At 44.0% G+C, this 27,543-nt stretch overlaps 1 protein-coding gene across 1 annotated transcript in view; it reads right to left on the bottom strand.

Moving 5' to 3' along the window:
• LOC307074822 (kalirin-like) overlaps positions 1-27,543 on the bottom strand; it is a gene marked incomplete at both ends in the record, with an annotated part of 54,334 nt that overhangs the window by 12,657 nt on the left and 14,134 nt on the right. Inside the window, 21 exon segments of the mRNA XM_079735191.1 lie at positions 1,427-1,617; positions 2,053-2,164; positions 2,254-2,346; positions 2,790-2,879; positions 3,005-3,074; positions 3,650-3,756; positions 4,371-4,437; positions 6,209-6,333; positions 7,743-7,925; positions 8,755-8,877; positions 11,982-12,097; positions 12,728-12,890; positions 13,254-13,394; positions 18,659-18,797; positions 20,010-20,089; positions 21,677-21,796; positions 24,887-25,024; positions 25,026-25,054; positions 25,758-25,855; positions 26,850-27,121; positions 27,210-27,357. Of these exon segments, the coding sequence (XP_079591317.1) occupies positions 1,427-1,617; positions 2,053-2,164; positions 2,254-2,346; positions 2,790-2,879; positions 3,005-3,074; positions 3,650-3,756; positions 4,371-4,437; positions 6,209-6,333; positions 7,743-7,925; positions 8,755-8,877; positions 11,982-12,097; positions 12,728-12,890; positions 13,254-13,394; positions 18,659-18,797; positions 20,010-20,089; positions 21,677-21,796; positions 24,887-25,024; positions 25,026-25,054; positions 25,758-25,855; positions 26,850-27,121; positions 27,210-27,357 (2,605 nt within the window).

The following is a 27,543-nucleotide window of genomic DNA, read 5'->3' as shown; positions in this document are numbered from 1 at the left end:
GAACCCTCATAGCACCACCAACCAATCAGATCCCTCATAGCACCACCAACCAATCAGAACCCTCATAGCACCAACCAATCAGAACCCTCATAGCACCACCAACCAATCAGAACCCTCATAGCACCACCAACCAATCAGAACCCTCATAGCACCAACCAATCAGAACCCTCATAGCACCACCAACCAATCAGAACCCTCATAGCACCACCAACCAATCAGAACCCTCATAGCACCACCAACCAATCAGAACCCTCATACCACCAACCAATCGGAACCCTCATAGCACCACCAACCAATCAGAACCCTCATAGCACCACCAACCAATCAGAACCCTCATAGCACCACCAACCAATCAGAACCCTACTGTGTATAAGATGTGTACTGTGTGTGTACTATGTGTGTACTGTGTATAAGGTGTGTACTATGTGTGTACTGTGTATAAGGTGTGTACTGTGTGTGTACTGTGTATAAGGTGTGTACTGTGTGTACTATGTGTGTACTGTGTATAAGGTGTGTACTGTGTGTGTACTGTGTATACTATGTGTGTACTGTGTATAAGGTGTGTACTGTGTGTACTATGTGTGTACTGTGTATAAGGTGTGTACTGTGTGTGTTCTATGTGTGCACTGTGTATAAGGTGTGTACTGTGTGTGTACTATGTGTGCACTGTGTATAAGGTGTGTACTGTGTGTGTACTATGTGTGTACTGTGTATAAGATGTGTACTGTGTGTGTACTATGTGTGCACTGTGTATAAGGTGTGTACTGTGTGTGTACTATGTGTGCACTGTGTATAAGGTGTGTACTGTGTGTACTATGTGTGCACTGTGTATAAGGTGTGTACTGTGTGTGTACTGTGTGTGAACTGTGTATAAGGTGTGTACTGTGTGTGCACTGTGTATAAGGTATGTACTGTGTGTGTACTATGTGTGCACTGTGTATAAGGTGTGTACTGTGTGTACTATGTGTGTACTGTGTATAAGGTGTGTACTATGTGTGCACTGTGTATAAGGTGTGTACTGTGTATGAGGTGTGTACTGTGTGTGTACTATGTGTGCACTGTGTATAAGGTGTGTACTATGTGTGTACTGTGTATAAGGTGTGTACTGTGTGTGTACTATGTGTGCACTGTGTATAAGGTGTGTACTGTGTGTACTATGTGTGCACTGTGTATAAGGTGTGTACTGTGTGTGTACTGTGTGTGAACTGTGTATAAGGTGTGTACTGTGTGTGCACTGTGTATAAGGTGTGTACTGTGTGTGTACTGTGTGTGTACTGTGTATAAGGTGTGTACTGTGTGTGTACTATGTGTGTACTGTGTATAAGGTGTGTACTGTGTGTACTATGTGTGCACTGTGTATAAGGTGTGTACTGTGTGTACTATGTGTGTACTGTGTGTACTATGTGTGTACTGTGTGTAGAAGTACCCTCAGTCTGCTCTTGTAAATGTATTTCGTTCTCCCGCACGAGTCTTTGATCTCCTTGCTGAAGATGAGTGACAGCTCAAACAGGAAGAGGTGTCGGTCCCGCCCCTTCCTGATCAGAGACTTTGGTTCCCAGACCTGGAAGGAGTCCTGAAGGAGCAGCTCACCCTGCACCTCCACGCCTTCCTCCACCCCTGGACACACACGGAGAGACCCTGGTACACACTGGTACACACACACGAAGAGACCCTGGTACACACTGGTACACACACACGGAGACACCCTGGTACACACTGGTACACACACATGGAGAGACCCTGGTACACACGGGTACACACACATGGAGAGACCCTGGTACACACTGGGTACACATTGGTACACACTGGGTACACACCGGTACACATTGGGTACACACTGGTACACACTGGGTACACACTAGATACACACATGGAGAACCACTTGGTACACACTGGTACACACTGGGTACACATCTATATACAAACTAGATACTTTGTATCTAGATCTCTACATACATATTTATATACATCTACATATACTATATCTATAGATAAACACATCTATATAATACAGAATAAACATGGATCCAAATGCATGTGTATGTGTGTTACCTTCAAGCATGCTAACATGCATAGCATCGTTAGCTCTCTTGGGGACGCTGAGCATGACGTCCAGACCCTCCTTGATCTCTCCTTTCCCCTCCTCACAGCACGCCAGCAGCTCCTGCACAGATACATGGTGTCCATGTATCTAGATGTATAGCGGTGGATCTACATCACTGCGTCTCTACGTGTGTGTGTGTGTGTGTGCACCTTGAGCAGCAGCTGGTACTTGGTGATTCTCTGGACCGGTTTGATCAGGGCGGAGGAGATGGAGTTGGCCAGGCCATGCCTCCTCTGGACCTCCTACACACACGAGGACGTTGCCATGGTGATAGAGGGGCGTGTTGTTGTCATGGTGATAGAGGGGGCTTTTGTTGTCATGGTGATAGAGGGGCGTGTTGTTGTCTTGGTAATGGAGGGGGTGTGTTGTTGTCATGGTGATAGAGGGGGCTTTTGTTGTCATGGTGATAGAGTGGCGTGTTGTTGTCAGGGTGATGGAGGGGGCTTTTGTTGTCATGGTGATAGAGTGGCGTGTTGTTGTCATGGTGATAGAGGGGCGTGTTGTTGTCTTGGTAATGGAGGGGGTGTGTTGTTGTCAGGGTGACGGAGGGGCGTGTTGTTGGTGGTAGAATAGTGTTGCTTCCACTAGCATCAATGACTAATGGTTTGTTGCTACCAAGGCGATGGTGATGTGTTGTTGCCATAGTGATGGTGCGTTGTAACCATAGTAATGGGTTATTTCTGACCTGAAAGAAGGTTGAGCCGTGCTGCTGGACCAGCAGGCTGGAGTCTGGCTTGTTACGGCAGTAGGTCACGTACATGTGGAACTTATCAGCCTATCAGAGACAAGCACTTTATCAGCCTATCAGAGAGGCAGGACTTTTAAAACATAAACAGACAAACACGCACAGACTTTAGTGTGTTTGTCTAATATACACACATCCACCCAGTCTCATGTTACCCAGGTGACGAAGCAATGTCCAACGTCCTCAGGAAGCTGTTCATAGTTCTCCAGTTCCTTCAGAAAGATACTGCGAACACACACAAATGGACGTATGGACGGGTATGTGTAGCGCTGCATGTATGAATGTCTTTATATATATATATATATATATATATATATTAAAAAAATGCCAACAAAATGTCAACATTCATATCAGAATTCATTTTTGTTTTTAGTTACACTTACTTTATATTAAATTACACTTGCAGTAAGTGACTCCCTGATTACAATTGCATTAATTGAAAGCCTGTTTACAATTCCCAAATCTGTGGTGTTCCAAAAGTTTCATATTCAACCCACACTGAGTGAGTCAATAAAATTCCCTCAATATCACTTTGTCTAGTTTTTGCTTATTAAGAACATTTGGTATGAATAATAATGTGTCATTCCATTTGATATCTCATTTAACTTCAATTGGAGTGGATTTAAAATATAATAAAAAAAATGTGATTAATCGTGAGTTATACTCGCTAATCACCAATACTATGCGATTGATCCCGATTACAATTTTTAATCGTTTGACAGCCCTAATATGTATATATATATATATATATATATATATACACTATAGATGTATGTATGTATATGGATATAATTGTCTACCTGTTGTGGAACTCGTGGATGTCCAGGAGGTTTCCGAACACGACGTCGTCTTTGTTGGAAAGTCCGAGCGGAACATCGGTGCCACTGGTCATCTCCCACAGGTAGGTCTGGGTTATAGATGACAGGTTATAGATCACTATATAAAGATTATGAATCACTATATCACTGTATATATAGAGATTAAAGATCACTACATTATATACAGTAGAGTGCAGTAGAATAAAGTATAATGCAGTAGAATACAGTAGAGTGCAGTGGAATACAGTAGAGTGCAGTAGAATAAAGTATAATGCAGTAGAATACAGTAGAGTGCAGTGGAATAAAGTATAATGCAGTAGAATACAGTAGAGTGCAGTAGAATACAGTAGAGTGTAGTAGAATAAAGTAGAATACAGTAGAGTGCAGTAGAATAAAGTATAATACAGTAGAGTGCAGTAGAATAAAGTATAATACAATAGAGTGCAGTAGAATAAAGTATAATACAGTAGAGTGCAGTAGAATACAGTAGAGTGCAGTAGAATAAAGTATCATGCAGTAGAGTGCAGTAGAATATAGAGTGCAGTAGAATACAGTAGGGTGCAGTAGAATAAAGTAAAACAGTAGAGTGCAGTATAAAACAGTAGAGTGCAGTATAAAACAGTAGAGTGCAGTATAATACAGTAGAGTGCAGTATAATACAGTAGAGTGCAGTATAATACAGTAGAGTGCAGTAGCCGTGTACCTCAATGCACTCCTGTAGATCTCTGACGTAAACTCTCTCCGTCTGCAACAGTTCAGCCATGATGTACCTACACACACACACAATTACACATACACTAGTGGTTTTAGCAACCAGGGGCCTCATTACAGAAATAATCCTAATCCTTAACCCTAATTTAAATTAGGGACTCAAAAATAGGAAAAATCCTAACTTCCTATTACAGAAGCATTCCCTAACCTGTTGGCTGTTTCCTATCTTATCTTCGGCTTCCTATCTTATCTTACCTCAGTTAATCCTGGGTTATGGTCAGGTTATGTCTGTTTCTGCACTCAGAATGTGCATGAGATTGAGAGAACAAGTTACTTTTAACGTTAACAGAGACTGTTGATAAAGGATCTTTGTTAGTAACGGCAAGCTAGTAGCACTTGTACTACGGTCAGGGCGGGTATTGGTACAGAGAACAAGGAGAGGAGTAATAAAGTAGTAAAGTAATTCTTCCAACAAATTCAAAATTAAATGTCTTTGGAGACTTTAAAATGAAATTAAAATATGGTCAGGAAAATTTAACAAATCTTTATGCGGTCTCTAGGTAGCTTTTCAGCCATCACGTTTCTGTTGTAATGTTCATCGTCTTCATAATCATACAGATCTACTAGCAGTGCTGCTGCCAGTTATTGACTGTTATTTTGTATTTAGGACAGGGTGTACAGTGTTTCCCCTAGGATGGAGTTGCAACAGTGGAGGTGAAATGTTTTTTCCCGCTCGCAATGTTTTTTGAAAAGACAAGCTTTCTATGTGTCTGCCGGCACCAGAAGGGTGTACATACAGTACATTTGTGCACAGTAATGAGCAGGGGAAATATGGAGGGATTGAACATAATAAGTATAATCTTTAAAACAATTATTTACACATATTTAACAAAAAAATTATATCAACGACCACCCTATACAGTAAAATCACATAACACAAATACCACATCAATCAAAAAGGTCAGTGCCTCAAACCAGTGCATCTTCCCCCTCCCACCCCTCTCCCCATCACAAAGGGTGGAGGACCAAAGAGCCCATGCCTCTATGGAACAAGTTTTAGGGCTCTAGAGTCAATAATGGTGACGCTACTAGCTAACATACTGAACCTTAGCTAAAGGTTGTAGTAGGACCATAAAGAGGCCATGCCGCTATGGAAAGAGTTTAGGGGCTCTAGAGTCAATAATGGCGACGCTATTGACATTTTTGCTAAATAAAAAATCCTAAAAAATAAGAAAATATATATTTTTCAAAACTAAAGGTTGAAGTATTACCATAAAGAGGCCAAACCTATATGGAACAAGTTTTGGGGCTCTAGAGTCAATAATGGTGACGCTATGGAAATTTTACCATTGTGGTCATTTTCAGTTTTGCACTTTGCAGACGGTCCCTAAGCTCATAGAAGCCAATGCAATTCACTGATTCCTAATCCCCTAAAATGAGGCTCTCCTCTCCTCTTGTTAAAAAGGACGGCCAACATATGCACCTAGCAGCGGCTTACCGCCACTGCTAGGTGCATATAGGGGAAACACTGGTGTATGGCCACCTAACTTAGGGATCCTAGCTCAAGAAATTCCTAACTTAGGATAGTTCTGTAATGGCTAAATTCCTATCTTAAGATAAGATAGGATTTCTTCCTAAGTTAAGTTAGGAAACCTCCTTCTGTAATACCAAAGCCCCGAAATGCCTTCATATCTCAAGATAGGATAAGATTTCAGAGCTAGGAAGTTTCTGAAATGAGGTCCCAAGAGTTAACATCCTAATTTATCCCACCTATTAACCCACCAATTTTAACACACCATCGACATCTCCCCCCCACCCCCTCTCTCTTACTCTTTCTTGCGGGCCGTCCTCCTCTTCTCGTCACTCAGCTGGTGGTCCGGGTCGCTGAGGTTCACCTCGGGGTCCGAGTCCGACAGACTGTTGGGGATCAGATCCAGCTCCAGGTCCTTGTTGTCCTGACAACCACACCCGTACACACAGGTAGAGGAGGGGTTAGTTACCACGGTAACAGGTAGACGAGGGGTTACTTACCATGGTAACAGGGAGTGGAGGGGTGTGTTACCATGGTTAGGGGTAGAGGAGGGGGGAGTTACCATGGTAACAGGTAGTGGAGGGGTGTGTTACCACGGTTAGGGGTAGAGGAGGGGTTAGTTACCATGGTAACAGGTAGAGGAGGGGTTAGTTACCATGGTAACAGGTAGTGGAGGGGTGTGTTACCACGGTTAGGGGTAGAGGAGGGGTTAGTTACCATGGTAACAGGTAGTGGAGGGGTGTGTTACCACGGTAACAGGTAGTGGAGGGGTTAGTTACCATGGTAACAGGTAGTGGAGGGGTGTGTTACCACGGTTAGGGGTAGAGGAGGGGTTAGTTACCATGGTAACAGGTAGTGGAGGGGTTAGTTACCATGGTAACAGGTAGTGGAGGGGTGTGTTACCATGGTAACAGGTAGTGGAGTGGTGTGTTACCACGGTTAGGGGTAGAGGAGGGGTGTGTTACCACGGTAACAGGTAGTGGAGGGGTTAATTACCATGGTAACAGGTAGTGGAGGGGTGTATTACCACGGTTAGGGGTAGAGGAGGGGTTAGTTACCATGGTAACAGGTAGTGGAGGGGTGTGTTACCACGGTAACAGGTAGTGGAGGGGTGTGTTACCATGGTAACAGGTAGTGGAGGGCTGTGTTACCACGGTAACAGGTAGTGGAGGGGTGTGTTACCATGGTAACAGGTAGTGGAGGGGTGTGTTACCACGGTTAGGGGTAGAGGAGGGGTGTGTTACCATGGTAACAGGTAGTGGAGGGGTGTGTTACCACGGTAACAGGTAGTGGAGGGGTGTGTTACCACGGTAACAGGTAGTGGAGGGGTGTGTTACCGTGGTTAGGGGTAGAGGAGGGGTTAGTTACCATGGTAACAGGTAGTGGAGGGGTGTGTTACCATGGTAACAGGTAGTGGAGGGGTGTGTTACCACGGTAACAGGTAGTGGAGGGGTGTGTTACCGTGGTTAGGGGTAGAGGAGGGGTGTGTTACCACGGTAACAGGTAGTGGAGGGGTGTGTTACCACGGTAACAGGTAGTGGAGGGGTGTGTTACCGTGGTTAGGGGTAGAGGAGGGGTGTGTTACCACGGTAACAGGTAGTGGAGGGGTGTGTTACCGTGGTTAGGGGTAGAGGAGGGGGGAGTTACCATGGTAACAGGTAGTGGAGGGGTGTGTTACCACGGTTAGGGGTAGAGGAGGGGTTAGTTACCATGGTAACAGGTAGTAGAGGTGGTAGGTACCACGGTTACGGATAGAGGCCGGGGAAGTTACCATGGTAACAGGTAGTGGAGGGGTTAGTTACCTCGGTTATGGATAGAGGCGGGGGGATTTACCTGGCTGCAGCCCCCCAGGGCCGTGTCCAGCAGGTGGCGGTATTGCCCCATCCGGCCGCTGAAGTCACGGTAACGCTTGTCCACTCCGGCCACACAGCGGCGGAGCTCCGCCCGGTGGGCGTGGCCTTTAGCCAGCATGCTCTCAGCCAGCTGGATCAACAGGTGGACCTTCTCCTGGATACGCTGGGAGAGAGAGGTAGGGTTAGAGTGGAGAGAGAGAGAGAGAGAGAGAGAGAGAGAGAGAGAGAGAGAGAGAGAGAGAGAGAGAGAGAGAGAGAGAGACGTAGGGTTAGAGTGGAGAGAGAGAGAGAGAGAGAGAGAGGTAGGGTTAGAGTGGAGAGAGAGAGAGAGAGAGAGAGAGGTAGGGTTAGAGTGGAGAGAGAGAGAGGTAGGGTTAGAGTGGAGAGAGAGAGAGAGGTAGGGTTAGAGGGGAGAGAGAGGGAGGTAGGGTTAGAGTGGAGAGAGAGAGAGAGAGAGAGAGAGAATGAGAGAGGTAGGGTTAGAGTGGAGAGAGAGAGAGAGAGAGAGAGAGAGGTAGGGTTAGTGGAGAGAGAGAGAGAGAGAGAGAGGTAGGGTTGGAGTGGAGAGAGAGAGAGAGAGAGAGGTAGGGTTAGAGTGGAGAGAGAGAGAGAGAGAGAGAGAGAGAGAGACGTAGGGTTAGAGTGGAGAGAGAGAGAGAGAGAGAGGTAGGGTTAGAGTGGAGAGAGAGATAGAGAGAGAGAGGTAGGGTTAGAGTGGAGAGAGAGATAGAGAGAGAGGTAGGGTTAGAGTGGAGAGAGAGAGAGAGGTAGGGTTAGAGGGGAGAGAGAGGGAGGTAGGGTTAGAGTGGAGAGAGAGAGAGAGAGAGAGAGAATGAGAGAGGTAGGGTTAGAGTGGAGAGAGAGAGAGAGAGAGGTAGGGTTAGTGGAGAGAGAGAGAGAGAGAGAGGTAGGGTTAGAGTGGAGAGAGAGAGAGAGAGAGGGTTAGAGTGGAGAGAGAGAGGTAGGGTTACAGTGGAGAGAGAGAGAGAGACCTTGGCTGACACACAGAACTGACGGTGCTCGGCCAGTAGTTCCTGAGTCTGAGTGACGGTTGCCCCCGGCGACGTGTGGGTGGCCAGGTAGTGGTCACCTGACTGCTGCAGCCAATCCAGCGCCTGCAGAGGGTTCCCTCGTTAGTGAGTCCATTAGTTCAACATTTAAAGCTGCAGCTGGTTAGATTGGAGGGCTGTGATTGGAGAGCTGTGATTGGAGAGCTGTGATTGGAGGGCTGTGATTGTTTGTGATTGGAGGGCTGTGATTGGAGAGCTGTGATTGGAGGGCTGTGATTGGACTGGGGGTCCTCCCCCAGAAAATTTTGAATTTCTACGATGCGATTTCCTGCATTCTAGTCCATTTCAGGGTGACCGGCTGGACATTGGCAAATCCTAAATCCCTTCTAATTCATAGCCTATACTTTCAGTTGCAGGGCCTGCTCAAGACAATACTAGTTAATGGAAAGAAACAACAACCACTTAACTATTGACTTCTAGAGATTTTTATGTAAACCACAATGGCAAAATGAGACATAAATTTGAGACTAACTTTCAGTAGATTCAAAGTAGGATTGTTTGTTTGTATTTTAGAAGTGGTATGCCTACTGTGCTTAGCGAACAATAGGCCCATGGTTTTGTAGCGAAGTATTATCCATGCTGTTGCATGTCCTCTCCACTAGATGGCAGTGAAAATACAAAAGCTTAAAAAAAGATCAAGAGCATTAGAAGTGAGATTCGGGGCTTCAGTCCCGAAAGCCACCGCCCGCTCCGCGCCTGGTGTGAGGGCATACGCAGCAGGGACGATCGCACAGTGGAATGCTTACGGAAAACCAGAGCGCTGGGTGGAGATGTTCCCGCATTTCAGATGCAGGAAGATTATAGAAAAATATATGTCAAATTAGTCAGTTTGCCGTTTGCCTAGTCAATATTTTAACCTACTTAATATTTATTTATTCATTTCAACCGCGACCCCAGAACTATTACTTTTTTTCACGCAATCCACCCAACCTGTGGATTATCCACGGTATCCGCGGGTATGACCGCCAACCGTGCATCTCTAGTCTAGACCTCTTTAGAATAATTTGAATACTCCCGAATGTTTTTATTCTTTTATGAATGAAGACGCCAACATATTCTTTATTTTGCTGACCACCACTAAAGCCTCGTAAGGACAGTTCCTCTGCGTCTCTCTCGTAGATCGCACCATCTTTCAACGTCTTTGTTTAATACGACTGCATCACCTTCTCCTACATAATCAGCAACTCACTAACCTACACCTAGTCACTAGACACTAACCTACAGCTAGTCACTAGACGCTACCCAACAGCTAGTCACTAACCTACAGCTAGTCACTAGACATTACCCTACAGCTAGTCACTAGACACTACCCTACAGCTAGTCACTAGACACTACCCTACACCTAGTCACTAGACACTAACCTACAGCTAGTCACTAGACGCTACCCAACAGCTAGTCACTAACCTACAGCTAGTCACTAGACATTACCCTACAGCTAGTCACTAGACACTACCCTACACCTAGTCACTAGACACTAACCTACAGCTAGTCACTAGACGCTACCCAACAGCTAGTCACTAACCTACAGCTAGTCACTAGACACTACCCTACAGCTAGTCACTAGACACTACCCTACAGCTAGTCACTAGACACTAACCTACAGCTAGTCACTAGACGCTACCCAACAGCTAGTCACTAACCTACAGCTAGTCACTAGACACTACCCTACAGCTAGTCACTAGACACTACCCTACAGCTAGTCACTAGACAGTACCCTACAGCTGGTCACTAACCTACAGCTAGTCACTAGACACTACCCTACAGCTAGTCACTAGACAGTACCCTACAGCTAGTCACTAACCTACACCTAGTCACTAGACACTAACCTACAGCTAGTCACTAGAAGCTACCCAACAGCTAGTCACTACCCTACAGCTAGTCACTAGACACTACCCTACAGCTAGTCACTAGACACTAACCTACAGCTAGTCATTAACCTACAGCTAGTCACTAGACACTACCCTACAGCTAGTCACTAGACAGTACCCTACAGCTAGTCACTAGGCACTACCCTACAGCTAGTCACTAACCTACAGCTAGTCACTAGACACTACCCTACACCTAGTCACTAGACACTAACCTACAGCTAGTCACTAGACACTACCCTACAGCTAGTCACTAGACACTACCTTACAGCTAGTCACTAGACACTACCCTACAGCTAGTCACTAGACACTAACCTACAGCTAGTCACTAGACACTAACCTACAGCATTTTACATTCTCTCCAGTAAGAACTGCTCATGATGATATCGCTCCCCAAGCCGGTCCGGGAGGGTATATTGGGGTGCTAGCTCAAGCTGGCAAATTTACCTCGGGCAGTGTAAACGCGCTGACCGTGCCGTGAAAAAGGCGTGAGCAGCTCCTGCTGCGAGCGTGATTTCTCCTACATGAAACGGGTGTAGTCGGACTGGAGGTCTCGCCTAGCCAATGACACTCTGAACAGCCTCATGCAAATCTCAATTCATGACCCTCTTCTTGACGAATAAAACTCACTGAATGCAGTCTAAATGGTGGCAGGAGGTCACGTTCTGTGACTGTTGGTTGTCATCTTGAAGCTAAACAAATATAGTCTGGAAATAAATATATAATTTTATCAACACAATGTATTGTGTTTTTATTATAGTATCAGTAAGTAACTACTCAAAATGTAAAAGATTCTTGGGAAGATTCGGGACGGTTCAAAATGTTTTTCAGGACGTTTCCGGGACGGTGGTGAAAGAAGTTAGTTTTAACCCCTGATAGACAGGCTAGGGGAGCAGAGAGGACCCCCTGTCTCACACCTGCATACCTGTCTGTCTGTCTGTCTGTCTGTTTGGTTGGGTGTGTGTGTGTTTGTGTGTGTGTGTGTACCTGCTGTGTGTGTGTGTGTGTGTGTGTGTGTGCCTTCTGTGTGTGTGTGTGCCTGCTGTGTGTGTGTGTGTGTACCTGCTGTGTGTGTGGTTGTGTGTGTGTACCTGCTGTGATTGTGTGTGTACCTGCTGTGTGTGTGTGTGTGTGTGTGTGTACCTGCTGTGAGTGTGTGTGTCCCTGCTATGTGTGTGTGTGTGTGTGTATACCTGCTGTGTGTGTGTGTGTGTGTGTGTGTGTGTGTGTGTGTGTACCTGCTGTGAGTGTGTGTGTACCTGCTGTGTGTGTGTGTGTGTGTACCTGCTGTGTGTGGTTCTGGAACATCAGGTACTGCTGGCACTGGTCCAGACGGCGTTTCTTCAGCGTCCAGAAGTGAAGAACTCTGTTCTCCCTCTGGAGCAGCTCACTGAGAATACCTAGTAGTACACACAGTATACACCTAGTAGTACACACAGTATACACACAGTATACACCTAGTAGTATGCACAGTATACACACAGTATACACACAGTATACACACAGTATACACACAGTAAACACCTAGTAGTACACACAGTATACACACAGTATACACACAGTATACACCTAGTAGTACGCAGAGTATACACACAGTATATACCTATAGTACACACAGTATATACCTATTAATATATACCTAGTAGTACACACAATATACACACAGTATATACCTAGTAGTACACACAGTATATACCTAGTAATATATACCTAGTAGTACACACAGTATATACCTAGTAATATATACCTAGTAGTACAAACAGTATATACCTAGTAATATATACCTAGTAGTACACACAGTATATACCTAGTAATATATACCTAGTAGTACACACAGTATATACCTAGCAATATATACCTAGTAGTACACATAGTACACTAAGAAAACCTTCAATACAATGCAATACAACTTTATTAATCCCACTAGGGAGATTGTATACATATATATGTGTGTGTGTGTGTGTGTGTGTGTGTGTGTGTGTGTGTGTGTGTGTGTGTGTGTGTGTGTGTGTGTGTGTGTGTGTGTTCACCTTTGACTTGCTGCTCTGGGACCCTAGAGTGTCCGGTGACCTCGCTGACCCCCGTTACCCCGGTAACGGTGAGGCTGTGGCCGGATATGGTTGCCATGGTGACGCTATTCCGGTGAATATACTTCAGGAAGACCTCCGCATTCCTCCTGGCCAGAGTACAGGCCTAAACACACACACACACACACACACACACACACACACACACGCACACACACACACACACACACAGTACAGACACACACACACACACACACACACACACACACACAGTACAGACACACACACACACACAGTACAGACACACACACACAGTACAGACACAAACACACAAACATACACATATGACGAGTTGATCAATATTTTCAAGCCTACATACTGTGTCTGTCTGCCTGTCTATCTGCCTGTCTGTCATCCCACATGCCTGTCTGTCTGTCTACCTGTCTATCTGCCTGTCAGTCCTCCTACCTGTCGGTATGTTTTCCTGTCTGTCTGCCTTTCTCTCTACCTGTCTGTCTGCCTGTCTCACCTTCAGGAAGGCCTCTTTCTGGTCCATGTGTTTGCTGATGAGGGGGATGAGGTCATTCTGGCCCCGCCCCCTGTCCCCTCCCCCACACCAGTCCTCATCGCGTCGGTACTCCTGCTCCAAGCTCTCCAGCACACCACACACCTGGAGCGCACAACAACACACACACAGTCAGATAGAGGTACACACCTACCGCACAACAACACACACACAGTCAGATAGAGGTACACACCTACCGCACAACAACACACACACAACAACACAACAACACACACAGTCAGATAGAGGTACACACCTACCGCACAACAACACACACACAACAACACAACAACACACACAGTCAGATAGAGGTACACACCTACCGCACAACAACACACACACAACAACACAACAACACACACAGTCAGATAGAGGTACACACCTACCGCACAACAACACACACACAACAACACAACAACACACACAGTCAGATAGAGGTACACACCTACCGCACAACAACACACACACAACAACACAACAACAGACACAGTCAGATAGAGGTACACACCTACCGCACAACAACACACACACAACAACACAACAACAGACACAGTCAGATAGAGGTACACACCTACCGCACAACAACACACACACAACAACACAACAACACACACAGTCAGATAGAGGTACACACCTACCGCACAACAACACACACACAACAACACAACAACACACACAGTCAGATAGAGGTACACACCTACCGCACAACAACACACACACAACAACACAACAACAGACACACACACAGTCAGATAGAGGTACACACCTACCGCACAACAACACACACACAACAACACAACAACAGACACAGTCAGATAGAGGTACACACCTACCGCACAACAACACACACACAACAACACAACAACAGACACAGTCAGATAGAGGTACACACCTACCGCACAACAACACACACACAACAACACAACAACACACACAGTCAGATAGAGGTACACACCTACCGCACAACAACACACACACAACAACACAACAACACACACAGTCAGATAGAGGTACACACCTACCGCACAACAACACACACACAACAACACAACAACAGACACACAACAACACAACAACAGACACACAACAACACACACACAGTCAGATAGAGGTACACACCTACCGCACAACAACACACACACAACAACACAACAACAGACACACAACAACACACACACAGTCAGATAGAGGTACACACCTACCACACAACAACACACACACAACAACACAACAACAAACACACACACAGTCAGATAGAGGTACACACCTACCGCACAACAACACAACAACAGACACACAACAACACACACAGTCAGATAGAGGTACACACCTACCGCACAACAACACACACACAACAACACAACAACAGACACACAACAACACAACAACAGACACACAACAACACACACACAGTCAGATAAAGGTACACACCTACCGCACAACAACACACACACAACAACACAACAACAAACACACAACAACACACACACAGTCAGATAGAGGTACACACCTACCGCACAACAACACAACAACAGACACACAACAACACACACAGTCAGATAGAGGTACACACCTACCGCACAACAACACACACACAACAACACAACAACAGACACACAACAACACAACAACAGACACACAACAACACACACACAGTCAGATAAAGGTACACACCTACCGCACAACAACACACACACAACAACACAACAACAAACACACAACAACACACACACAGTCAGATAGAGGTACACACCTACCGCACAACAACACAACAACAGACACACAACAACACACACAGTCAGATAGAGGTACACACCTACCGCACAACAACACACACACAACAACACAACAACAGACACACAACAACACAACAACAGACACACAACAACACACACACAGTCAGATAAAGGTACACACCTACCGCACAACAACACACACACAACAACACAACAACACAACAACACACACACAGTCAGATAGAGGTACACACCTACCGCACAACAACAGACACAGCCAGATAGAGATACAAACCTACCGCACAACATCACACACACAACAACACAACAACAGACACACAACATCACACACACAGATAGAGATACACACCTACCGCACAACATCACACACACAGATAGAGATACACATCTACCGCACAACAACACACACACAACAACACAACAACACACACAGTCAGATAGAGGTACACACCTACCGCACAACAACACACACACAGATAGAGGTACACACCTACCGCACAACAACACACACACAACAACACAACAACACACACAGTCAGATAGAGGTACACACCTACCGCACAACAACACACACACAACAACACAACAACACACACAGTCAGATAGAGGTACACACCTACCGCACAACAACACACACACAACAACACAACAACACACACAGTCAGATAGAGGTACACACCTACCGCACAACAACACACACACAACAACACAACAACAGACACAGTCAGATAGAGGTACACACCTACCGCACAACAACACACACACAACAACACAACAACAGACACAGTCAGATAGAGGTACACACCTACCGCACAACAACACACACACAACAACACAACAACACACACAGTCAGATAGAGGTACACACCTACCGCACAACAACACACACACAACAACACAACAACACACACAGTCAGATAGAGGTACACACCTACCGCACAACAACACACACACAACAACACAACAACAGACACACACACAGTCAGATAGAGGTACACACCTACCGCACAACAACACACACACAACAACACAACAACAGACACAGTCAGATAGAGGTACACACCTACCGCACAACAACACACACACAACAACACAACAACAGACACAGTCAGATAGAGGTACACACCTACCGCACAACAACACACACACAACAACACAACAACACACACAGTCAGATAGAGGTACACACCTACCGCACAACAACACACACACAACAACACAACAACACACACAGTCAGATAGAGGTACACACCTACCGCACAACAACACACACACAACAACACAACAACAGACACACAACAACACAACAACAGACACACAACAACACACACACAGTCAGATAGAGGTACACACCTACCGCACAACAACACACACACAACAACACAACAACAGACACACAACAACACACACACAGTCAGATAGAGGTACACACCTACCACACAACAACACACACACAACAACACAACAACAAACACACACACAGTCAGATAGAGGTACACACCTACCGCACAACAACACAACAACAGACACACAACAACACACACAGTCAGATAGAGGTACACACCTACCGCACAACAACACACACACAACAACACAACAACAGACACACAACAACACAACAACAGACACACAACAACACACACACAGTCAGATAAAGGTACACACCTACCGCACAACAACACACACACAACAACACAACAACAAACACACAACAACACACACACAGTCAGATAGAGGTACACACCTACCGCACAACAACACAACAACAGACACACAACAACACACACAGTCAGATAGAGGTACACACCTACCGCACAACAACACACACACAACAACACAACAACAGACACACAACAACACAACAACAGACACACAACAACACACACACAGTCAGATAAAGGTACACACCTACCGCACAACAACACACACACAACAACACAACAACACAACAACACACACACAGTCAGATAGAGGTACACACCTACCGCACAACAACAGACACAGCCAGATAGAGATACAAACCTACCGCACAACATCACACACACAACAACACAACAACACAACAACAGACACACAACATCACACACACAGATAGAGATACACACCTACCGCACAACATCACACACACAGATAGAGATACACATCTACTGCACAACAACACACACACAGATAGAGATACACACCTACCGCACAACACACACACAGTCAGATAGAGATCACACCTACACACACAAGATAGATAGATATACACACACCTAATCACACACAATCTAACAATAGAGAGATAGATAGACACAAACATACATACATATACAAATACATACACACATTTATATATATATATAATAATTGATGTAGACTACCTGCTGGGGGGTGCAGTTGAAGGCAGTTATTCATATGTATAGATATGCATTTATATATATATATTTATATAAATGTATGTGTATTTCTATGTATATATATATTTATATAAATATATGTGTATTTCTATGTATATATATATATATACGAATGTATATGTATTTCTATGTAAATATACATATACAAATGTATAGTATTTCTATGTATATTTACATATTTATATAAATGTACGTGCATTTCTATGTATATATATATTTATATAAATATATGTGTATTTCTATGTATATATATATATATATATATATACACGAATGTATATGTATTTCTAATTAAATATACATATATAAATGTATAGTATTTCTATGTATATGTACATATTTATATAAATGTACGTGCATTTCTATGTATATATTTAAATAAATGTATGTGTATTTCTATATATAGATGTATATAAATGTATGGGTATAGATGTATTTAAAGTTATGTGAATTTCTATGTGTATATAGATGTGTATGAAGGTATGTGTATTTCTAAGTGTATATAGATGTGTATGAAGGTATGTGTATTTCTATGTGTATATAGATGTGTATGAAGGTATGTGTATTTCTAAGTGTATATAGATGTGTATGAAGGTATGTGTATTTCTATGTGTATATAGATGTGTATGAAGGTATGTGTATTTCTATGTGTATATAGATGTGTATGAAGGTATGTGTATTTCTATGTGTATATAGATGTGTATGAAGGTATGTGTATTTCTAAGTGTATATAGATGTGTATGAAGGTATGTGTATTTCTATGTGTATATAGATGTGTATGAAGGTATGTGTATTTCTATGTGTATATAGATGTGTATGAAGGTATGTGTATTTCTAAGTGTATATAGATGTGTATGAAGGTATGTGTATTTCTAAGTGTATATAGATGTGTATGAAGGTATGTGTATTTCTATGTGTATATAGATGTGTATGAAGGTAAGTGTATTTCTAAGTGTATATAGATGTGTATGAAGGTATGTGTATTTCTAAGTGTATATAGATGTGTATGAAGGTATGTGTATTTCTATGGGTATATAGATGTGTATGAAGGTATGTGTATTTCTATGTGTATATAGATGTGTATGAAGGTATGTGTATTTCTAAGTGTATATAGATGTGTATGAAGGTATGTGTATTTCTATGTATATATAGATGTGTATGAAGGTATGTGTATTTCTATGGGTATATAGATGTGTGTGTGTATGTACACCACCTGCTGGGAGGTGCGGTAGAAGGCCGCTGAAGCGTTGACCAGCTTCAGTCGGTCTTCGATCCTCAGCATCAGGCTCTGCCAGTGGAGAGCCACCGTCTGGGCACAGGATCGCACTGCCTCTGGGTCATAGTGCCCCGCCCTAAAGACACCAGACATCAAGCAACAGCCACTGGTCACTACCCTACAGCACTGCCTCTGGGTCATAGTGCCCCGCCCTAAAGACACCAGACATCAAGCAACAGCCACTGGTCACTACCCTACAGCACTGCCTCTGGGTCATAGTGCCCCGCCCTAAAGACACCAGACATCAAGCAACAGCCACTGGTCACTAACCTACAGCTGGTCACTAACCTACAGCTAGTCACTAGACACTACCCTACAGCTGGTCACTAACCTACAGCTGGTCACTACCCTACAGCTAGTCACTAGACCCTACCCTACAGCTGGTCACTAACCTACAGCTAGTCACTACCCTACAGCTGGTCACTACCCTACAGCTAGTCACTAGACACTACCCTACAGCTGGTCACTAACCTACAGCTAGTCACTAGACCCTACCCTACAGCTGGTCACTAACCTACAGCTAGTCACTAGACACTACCCTACAGCTGGTCACTAACCTACAGCTGGTCACTAACCTACAGCTGGTCACTACCCTACAGCTAGTCACTACCCTACAGCTGGTCACTAACCTACAGCTAGTTACTAGTCACTACCCTACAGCTAGTCACTAGACACTACCCTACAGCTAGTCATTAGACACTAACCAACAGCTAAACACTAACCTACAGCTGGTCACTAACCTACAGCTAGTCACTAGACACTATCCTAAAGCTAGTCACTAACCTACAGCTAGTCACTAGACACTACCCAACAGCTAGTCACTAACCTACACCTAGTCACTAGACACTAACCTACAGCTAGTCACTAGACACTAACCTACAGCTAGTCATTAACCTACAGCTAGTCACTAGACACTAACCTACAGCTAGTCATTAGATACTAACCCACAGCTAGTCACTAGACATTAACCTACAGCTAGTCAATAGTCACTAGCCTTGTCTGACAAAAAAGTTTGTTTTTTGTCAGATCATGTGATTTATTGCTTGCTGTCGGGATGTAAAGAGAATTTCAACTTATGACAAAAATAATTCTAAAAAACATTGCCTGTCGTTAGGTATAGTAGAACTAGTAAGTAATTACTACTAGTAAGTGACACTGCTGGTAAGCTTGCTGCAGTAGTGTTTTAATTAGTAGTATTGATAGCAGTAGTTAGTAGTACTAGTAAGCAGTGGTTAGTAGTACTAGTTAGCAGGAGTTAGTACTAGTTAGGAGGGGTAGTAGTACCAACCTGACCAGTAGCTCAGCTCTCTGCTGCAGCGCCAGAGCGACCTGGTGTGTCCTCTGGAGAGAGTCAGCATGGAGGAGACCCTGATACACATTATAATATACATTATAATATACATGATACACATTATAATATACATTATAATACACATGATACACATTATAATATACATAATACACATGATACACATTATAATATACATGATACACATTATAATATACATGATACACATAATATACATTATAATACACATGATACACATTATAATGTACATTATAATATACATGATACACATAATGTACATTATAATATAGATGTATACATCATATTATATATACATAATATACACATGATGTACATGTATGATATACATATTATATACATTATATTAGTACATAATATATAACTAAAACAATATATATATATTATGCATGATGTACTATATTTCTATAATCAATTACAATAAGGGCATTTAGCAGACGCTTCTATCCAAAGCGACTATACTATAATACACACATCGACACCCAGCTATCAGGAGATGGGGATCAAACTAGCAACCTTTCGATTACAAGACAACTGCTCTGAGCTATGGCCTGTTGGAGGTGTCATGTTCTCTACATTATGTATATCTATAATCCATTCTATACTGGGTGTAGTTACCTCTATGGCCTGTTGGAGGTGTCATGTTCTCTACATTATGTATATCTATAATCCATTCTATACTGGGTGTAGTTACCTCTATGGCCTGTTGGAGGTGTCATGTTCTCTACATTATGTATATCTATAATCCATTCTATACTGGGTGTAGTTACCTCTATGGCCTGTTGGAGGGGTCATGTTCTCTCTACATTATGTATATCTATAATCCATTCTCTACTGGGTGTAGTTACCTCTATGGCCTGTTGGAGGTGTCATGTTCTCTCTACATTATGTATATCTATAATCCATTCTATACTGGGTGTAGTTACCTCTATGGCCTGCTGGAGGTGTCATGTTCTCTCTACATTATGTATATCTATAATCCATTCTATACTGGGTGTAGTTACCTCTATGGCCTGTTGGAGGGGTCATGTTCTCTCTACATTATGTATATCTATAATCCATTCTATACTGGGTGTAGTTACCTCTATGGCCTGTTGGAGGTGTCATGTTCTCTCTACATTATGTATATCTATAATCCATTGTATACTGGGTGTAGTTACCTCTATGGCCTGTTGGAGGTGTCATGTTCTCTCTACATTATGTATATCTATAATCCATTCTATACTGGGTGTAGTTACCTCTATGGCCTGCTGGAGGTGTCATGTTCTCTCTACATTATGTATATCTATAATCCATTCTATACTGGGTGTAGTTACCTCTATGGCCTGTTGGAGGTGTCATGTTCTCTCTTCATTATGTATATCTATAATCCATTCTATACTAGGTGTAGTTACATCTATGGCCTGCTGGAGGTGTCATGTTCTCTCTACATTATGTATATCTATAATCCATTCTATACTGGGTGTAGTTACCTCTTTGGCCTGTTGGAGGTGTCATGTTCTCTCTACATTATGTATATCTATAATCCATTCTATACTGGGTGTAGTTACCTCTATGGCCTGTTGGAGGGGTCATGTTCTCTCTACATTATGTATATCTATAATCCATTCTATACTGGGTGTAGTTACCTCTATGGCCTGTTGGAGGTGCTCATGTTCTCTCTGTAGTTGTTCAGCTTCAGCCAAACAGCTCGAGTTCAACATACAGGAGGACAGCATAACCTCACCTTCAGCTATCCATGACAACACCTGGGAGAGGACGTAGAGCGAGAGAGAGAGAGAGAGAGAGAGCGAGAGAGAGAGAGAGAGACAGAGACAGAGAGAGAGAGAGACAGCGAGAGAGAGAGCGGGAGAGAAAGAGAGAGACATCAAGAGAGAGAGAGACAAGAGAGACAGGGAAAGAGAGACATATATATATATATATATATTAGTGCTGTCAGTTTAACGCATTATTAACGGCGTTAACGCAAACCAATTTTAACAGTGTTAATTTTTTTATCGCGGGATTAACGCTCTTTTGGTTTGGCTAACATTATAGTTTTTTTACCTGCTGTCTAGCAACAACTAGTCACGTTAGAAAAACTACAACACCATACGGGATCTAGCTACACCGGAAACAAAACAACAAGCACGCCGCACAAACTTGTAAGGGCAAGCAAGGATACGGAGCGGGTGAAAAACTCCTTAAATGTGTGTGTGTGTGTGTGTGTCACTCTGTTCGAGCCTGCACGAGAGTTCAATGTTGTCATTAGCTGTTACGTCTTTCTGACCAATCGCAGTTCAAGGCCCACCTGGGCTGTACCACTTCGGGAGGGGCCTCTCAGTTACTCCCCTCTAGACAGAATCGACTTGGATGCGACGTTGACAGTTTGTTGTGTCTGTTGAGCGAGTGAGAGGTTGCGGGCGCACAGCTCAGGCTGCCGGACGGCGCTGCAAGGAACTTTTATAAACGCAATATTGTTATCCCGCAGTCATCAACCCGACAGCCCCGAAACGTTAACGGCCCACCGGGAATTCACCCGACTCTCCCGATTACCACTCCGCCTGTGTGTGTGTGTGTAGGCGTTATTTGATAGCCTGGTAATGTGTATAGGCCTTCGTACGGTAGGAATATTCATACTGGTTTAAATAATGAATGTTATAGTATTTCCCATCTTTGCTGAGCAAGAGTTTTGTTCTAAAGTTCCGTGATAGAAACAAATAAAAGCCCGGGCTATTGAAGTGTTACGGTACCACTGTCATGCACCTACCCGATGTCAAGTGGACCGGGTTGAACTCACTGCGGGTCTCTCTTTTTATATCCATCTTACCAAAGATATTTTATTACAGTCCATCTCGACACTCTGATCTCACTAAAAGGCTAGCAGCACGAAATCAAGGGATATTTAGAATAATGAAATGTGCGATTAATCGCGAGTTAACTATGACATTAATGCGATTAATACCGATTAAATATTATAATCGCTTGACAGCACTAATATATACAGTGGGGCAAAAAAGTATTTAGTCAGCCACAAATTGTGCAAGTTCTCCCACTAAAAAAGATGAGAGGCCTGTAATTTTCATCATAGGTATACCTCAGCTATGAGAGACAAAATGAAAAAAAAAATTTTTGGAAAATCACATTGTCTGATTTTTAAAGAATTTATTTGCAAATTATGGTGGAAAATAAGTATTTGGTCAATAACAAAAGGTCATCTCAATACTTTGTTACATGCCCTTTGTTGGCAATGACAGAGGTCAAACGTTTTCTGTAAGTCTTTACAAGGTTTTCACACACTGCTGCTGGTATTTTGGCCCATTCCTCCATGCAGATCTCCTCTAGAGCAGTGATATTTTTGGGCCTTCGCTGGGCAACACGGACTTTCAACTCCCTCCAAAGATTTTCGATGGGGTTGAGATCTGGACACTGGCTAGGCCACTCCAGGACCTTGAAATGCTTCTTACGAAGCCCCTCCTTCGTTGCCCGGGCGGTGTGTTTGGGGTCATTGTCATGCTGAAAGACCCAGCCACGTTTCATCTTCAGTGCCCTTGCTGATGGAAGGAGGTTTTCACTCAAAATCTCACGATACATGGCCCCATTCATACTTTCCATCACACGGATCAGACGTCCTGGTCCCTTGGCAGAAAAACAGCCCCAAAGCATGATGTTCCCACCCCCATGCTTCACTGTAGGTATGGTGTTCTTTGGATGCAACTCAGCATTCTTTCTCCTCCAAACACGACGAGTTGAGTTTTTACTAAAAAGTTATATTTTGGTTTCATCTGACCATATGACATTCTCCCAATCCTGTTCTGGATCATCCAAATGCTCTCTAACAAACTTCAAACGGGCCCGGACATGCACTGGCTTTAGCAGGGGGACACGTCTGGCACTGCAGGATTTGAGTCCCTGGCGGCGTAGTGTGTTAGTGATGGTAGCCTTTGTTACTTTGGTCCCAGCTCTCTGGAGGTCATTCACTAGGTCCCCCCGTGTGGTTCTGGGATTTTTGTTCACCGTTCTTGTGATCATTTTGACCCCACAGGGTGAGATCTCGGTGGAGCCCCAGATCGAGGGAGATTATCAGTGGTCTTGTATGTATTCCATTTCCTAATAATTGCTCCCACAGTTGATTTCTTCACACCAAGCTGCTTACCTATTGCAGATTCAGACTTCCCAGCCTGGTGCAGGTCTACAATTGTGTTTCTGGTGTCCATTGACAGCTCTTTGGTCTTGGCCATAGTGGAGTTTGGAGTGTGACTGTTTGAGGTTGTGGACAGGTGTCTTTTATACTGATAAGGAGTTCAAACAGGTGCCATTAATACAGGTAACGAGTGGAGGACAGAGGAGCCTCTTAAAGAAGAAGTAACAGGTCTGTGACAGCCAGAAATCTTGCTGGTTTGTAGGTGACCAAATACTTATTTTCCACCATAATTTGCAAATAAATTCAAAAAAATGTGATTTTCTGGATTTTTTTTTTCATCTTGTCTCTCATAGCTGAGGTTTACCTATGATGAAAATTACAGGCCTCTCTCGTCTTTGTAAGTGGGAGAACTTGCACAATTGGTGGCTGACTAAATACTTTTTTGCCCCACTGTATAAAAAGCTTGTGTGTGCAGGTATGTGTGTTTGTGTGCAGGTGTGTGTTTGTGTGTACCTGTTTACCCTGTGTGTGCAGGTGAGTGTGTGTGTGCAGCTGAGTGTGTGCGTATGCAGGTGTGTGTTTGCGTGCATACCTGTTTAACCTGGATTTGCAGGTGACCGGTGTGTGCAGCTGAGTGTGTGTGTATGCAGGTGTGTGTGTGTGTGTGCGTGCATACCTGTTTTACCTGTGTGTGCAGGTGTGTGTGTGTGCGTACCTGTTTAACCTGTGTGTGCAGGTGTGTGAGCTGCAGGCTCTGCTCCAGGTGTGTGTGTGTGTGGTCGGAGATAAGCTGGAGGTCCTTCTGTTTCTCCTGCAGGACCACCAGGGCCCCGTCGACCTGGGATGAGAGGTCCTCCCCCCCGCCCCCCCCCCAGGGACACGCCTGGAGACACAGACACACACATGGATACACACACCACAGACACACACATAGATACAAACACACCAGAGATACACACATAGATACACACAAGTAGATACACACCCCAGAGACACACACACCAGAGGAACACAAGTAGATACACACACCAGAGACACACAAGTAGATACACACACCAGAGACGCACACGTAGATACACACACCCCAGAGACACACACGTAGATACACACACCAGAGACGCACACGTAGATACACACACCCCAGAGACACACACGTAGATACACACCCCAGAGACACACACACCAGAGGAACACAAGTAGATACACACACCAGAGACACACACGTAGATACACACACACCAGAGATACACACATATATACACACCCCAGAGACACACCCCAGAGACACACACGTAGATACACACCCCAGAGACACACACGTAGATACACACATGCATACAGCCAGGCACATACATACACACACGCACGCACACATTATAGACACACACATACATACATATATACACACCATCTCGTAATATAGTAGTAGTACCATAGCAGAATCATTAGTACTAATAAGTATTAGTACTAATGTACTAATAAGTACTAAGTATTAATAGCATATAGTAGTCCTACCAAGTAGAGTTCTAAGTATTAATGGTAGTATTACTAGTATTACAGCAATAGTACTCAGTAGAAGTTCTGACCTGAAGCGATGACCTCGGTGATGTATTGCTGAAGGTCGTGACCTTGTTGAGTGACCTCAAATGTCATGTTGTTGATGGCTAACCGTCGCTCCATGTGCCTGTTGGCCAATCAGATCACTCAGTTAACTAAAGTAACCAATCAGATCGCTATGTTAGCTAAAGTAACCAATCAGATCACTCAGTTAACTAAAGTAACCAATCAGATCGCTATGTTAGCTAAAGTAACCAATCAGATCACTCAGTTAACTAAAGTAACCAATCAGATCACTCAGTTAAATAAAGTAACCAATCAGATCGCTATGTTAGCTAAAGTAACCAATCAGATCACTCAGTTAACTAAGTAACCAATCAGATCGCTATGTTAGCTAAAGTAACCAATCAGATCACTCAGTTAACTAAAGTAACCAATCAGATCGCTCTGTTAACTAAAGTAACCAATCAGATCACTCAGTTAACTAAAGTAACCAATCAGATCGCTCTGTTAACTAAAGTAACCAATCAGATCACTCAGTTAACTAAAGTAACCAATCAGATCACTCTGTTGACTAAAGTAACCAATCAGATCACTCAGTCAACTAAAGTAACCAATCAGATCACTCAGTTAACTAAAGTAACAAATCAGATCGCTCTGTTAGCTTAAGTAACCAATCAGATCGCTCTGTTAGCTAAAGTAACCAATCAGATCACTCAGTAAACTACAGTAACCAATCACATCAAAGTAAACTACAGTAACCAATCAGATCAAAGTAAACGATTACCAATCAGATCAAAGCAAACTACAGTAACCAATCAGATCAAAGTAAACTAAAGTAACCAATCAGATCAAAGTAAACTACAGTAACCAATCAGATCAAAGTTAACTACAGTAACCAATCAGATCAAAGTAAACCATGGTAACCAATCAGATCAAAGTAAACTATTACCAATCAGATCAAAGTAAACAATAGCAACCAATCAAGGCAAACTACAGTAACCAATCGGATCACTCTGTTAACAAACGTAATCGATCAGAAGACAGTTAATAAACTGCAGTGATGACCAATAGGAGGAACTGAAGGAGTGTTATGATGTCACTGACGGACTGCAGGCTACCTGTGGATCCGCTGCTGTGCTAACGTTAGCCCCTCTGGGCTAGCCTCCACCAGCCTGGACGGGGCTAACGTTAGCCCCGTTAGCCCCTCTGGGCTAGCCTCCACCAGCCTGGAGGGGGTGGCCGCTAGCTTATCCTGGGCCTGGCTGTCTGCCGTCGGGGCAAGCTGGTCCTGGTTAGCATCGGCTAGCCGGTTCTGCGCTAACTTCTCAGTAGAAAAGTCCTGAGACTGTTTCTGGAGATCCTGAATCCACGCGTCCATCTCCCCGGTCACCTGGACACACACACACACACACACAGGTGTGATGAGGTCACGGTCGCGGTGCGGTGACATCATGTTGGTGGCGTGGTGATGTCATCACCTCCAGGCTGCACTGCTGCAGGATGCGGATCTGCAGGAAGACGTCCAGGCGGAGCTTCCTGTGGTGGAACCCGTCCTCCAGCTGGGCCTGGTTCTCCTCCAGCTGCTGAAGCACCACCTCCACATGGGCCACCGAGCTGCCCTGGGGCCTGAAACAAACGCACCCTTAACCCCACCTCACTCACAGCACCTACCACACCCTTAACCCCACCTCACTCACACCACCTACCACACCCTTAACCCCACCTCACTAACACCACCTACCACACCCTTAACCCCACCTCACTAACACCACCTACCACACCCTTAACCCCACCTCTCTAACACCACCTACC

The sequence above is a fragment of the Pollachius pollachius genome (assembly GCF_949987615.1).
Source record: "Pollachius pollachius genome assembly, chromosome: 4".
NCBI classification, from domain to species: domain Eukaryota; kingdom Metazoa; phylum Chordata; class Actinopteri; order Gadiformes; family Gadidae; genus Pollachius; species Pollachius pollachius.
This window is presented reverse-complemented; position numbering and strand designations above follow the sequence as displayed.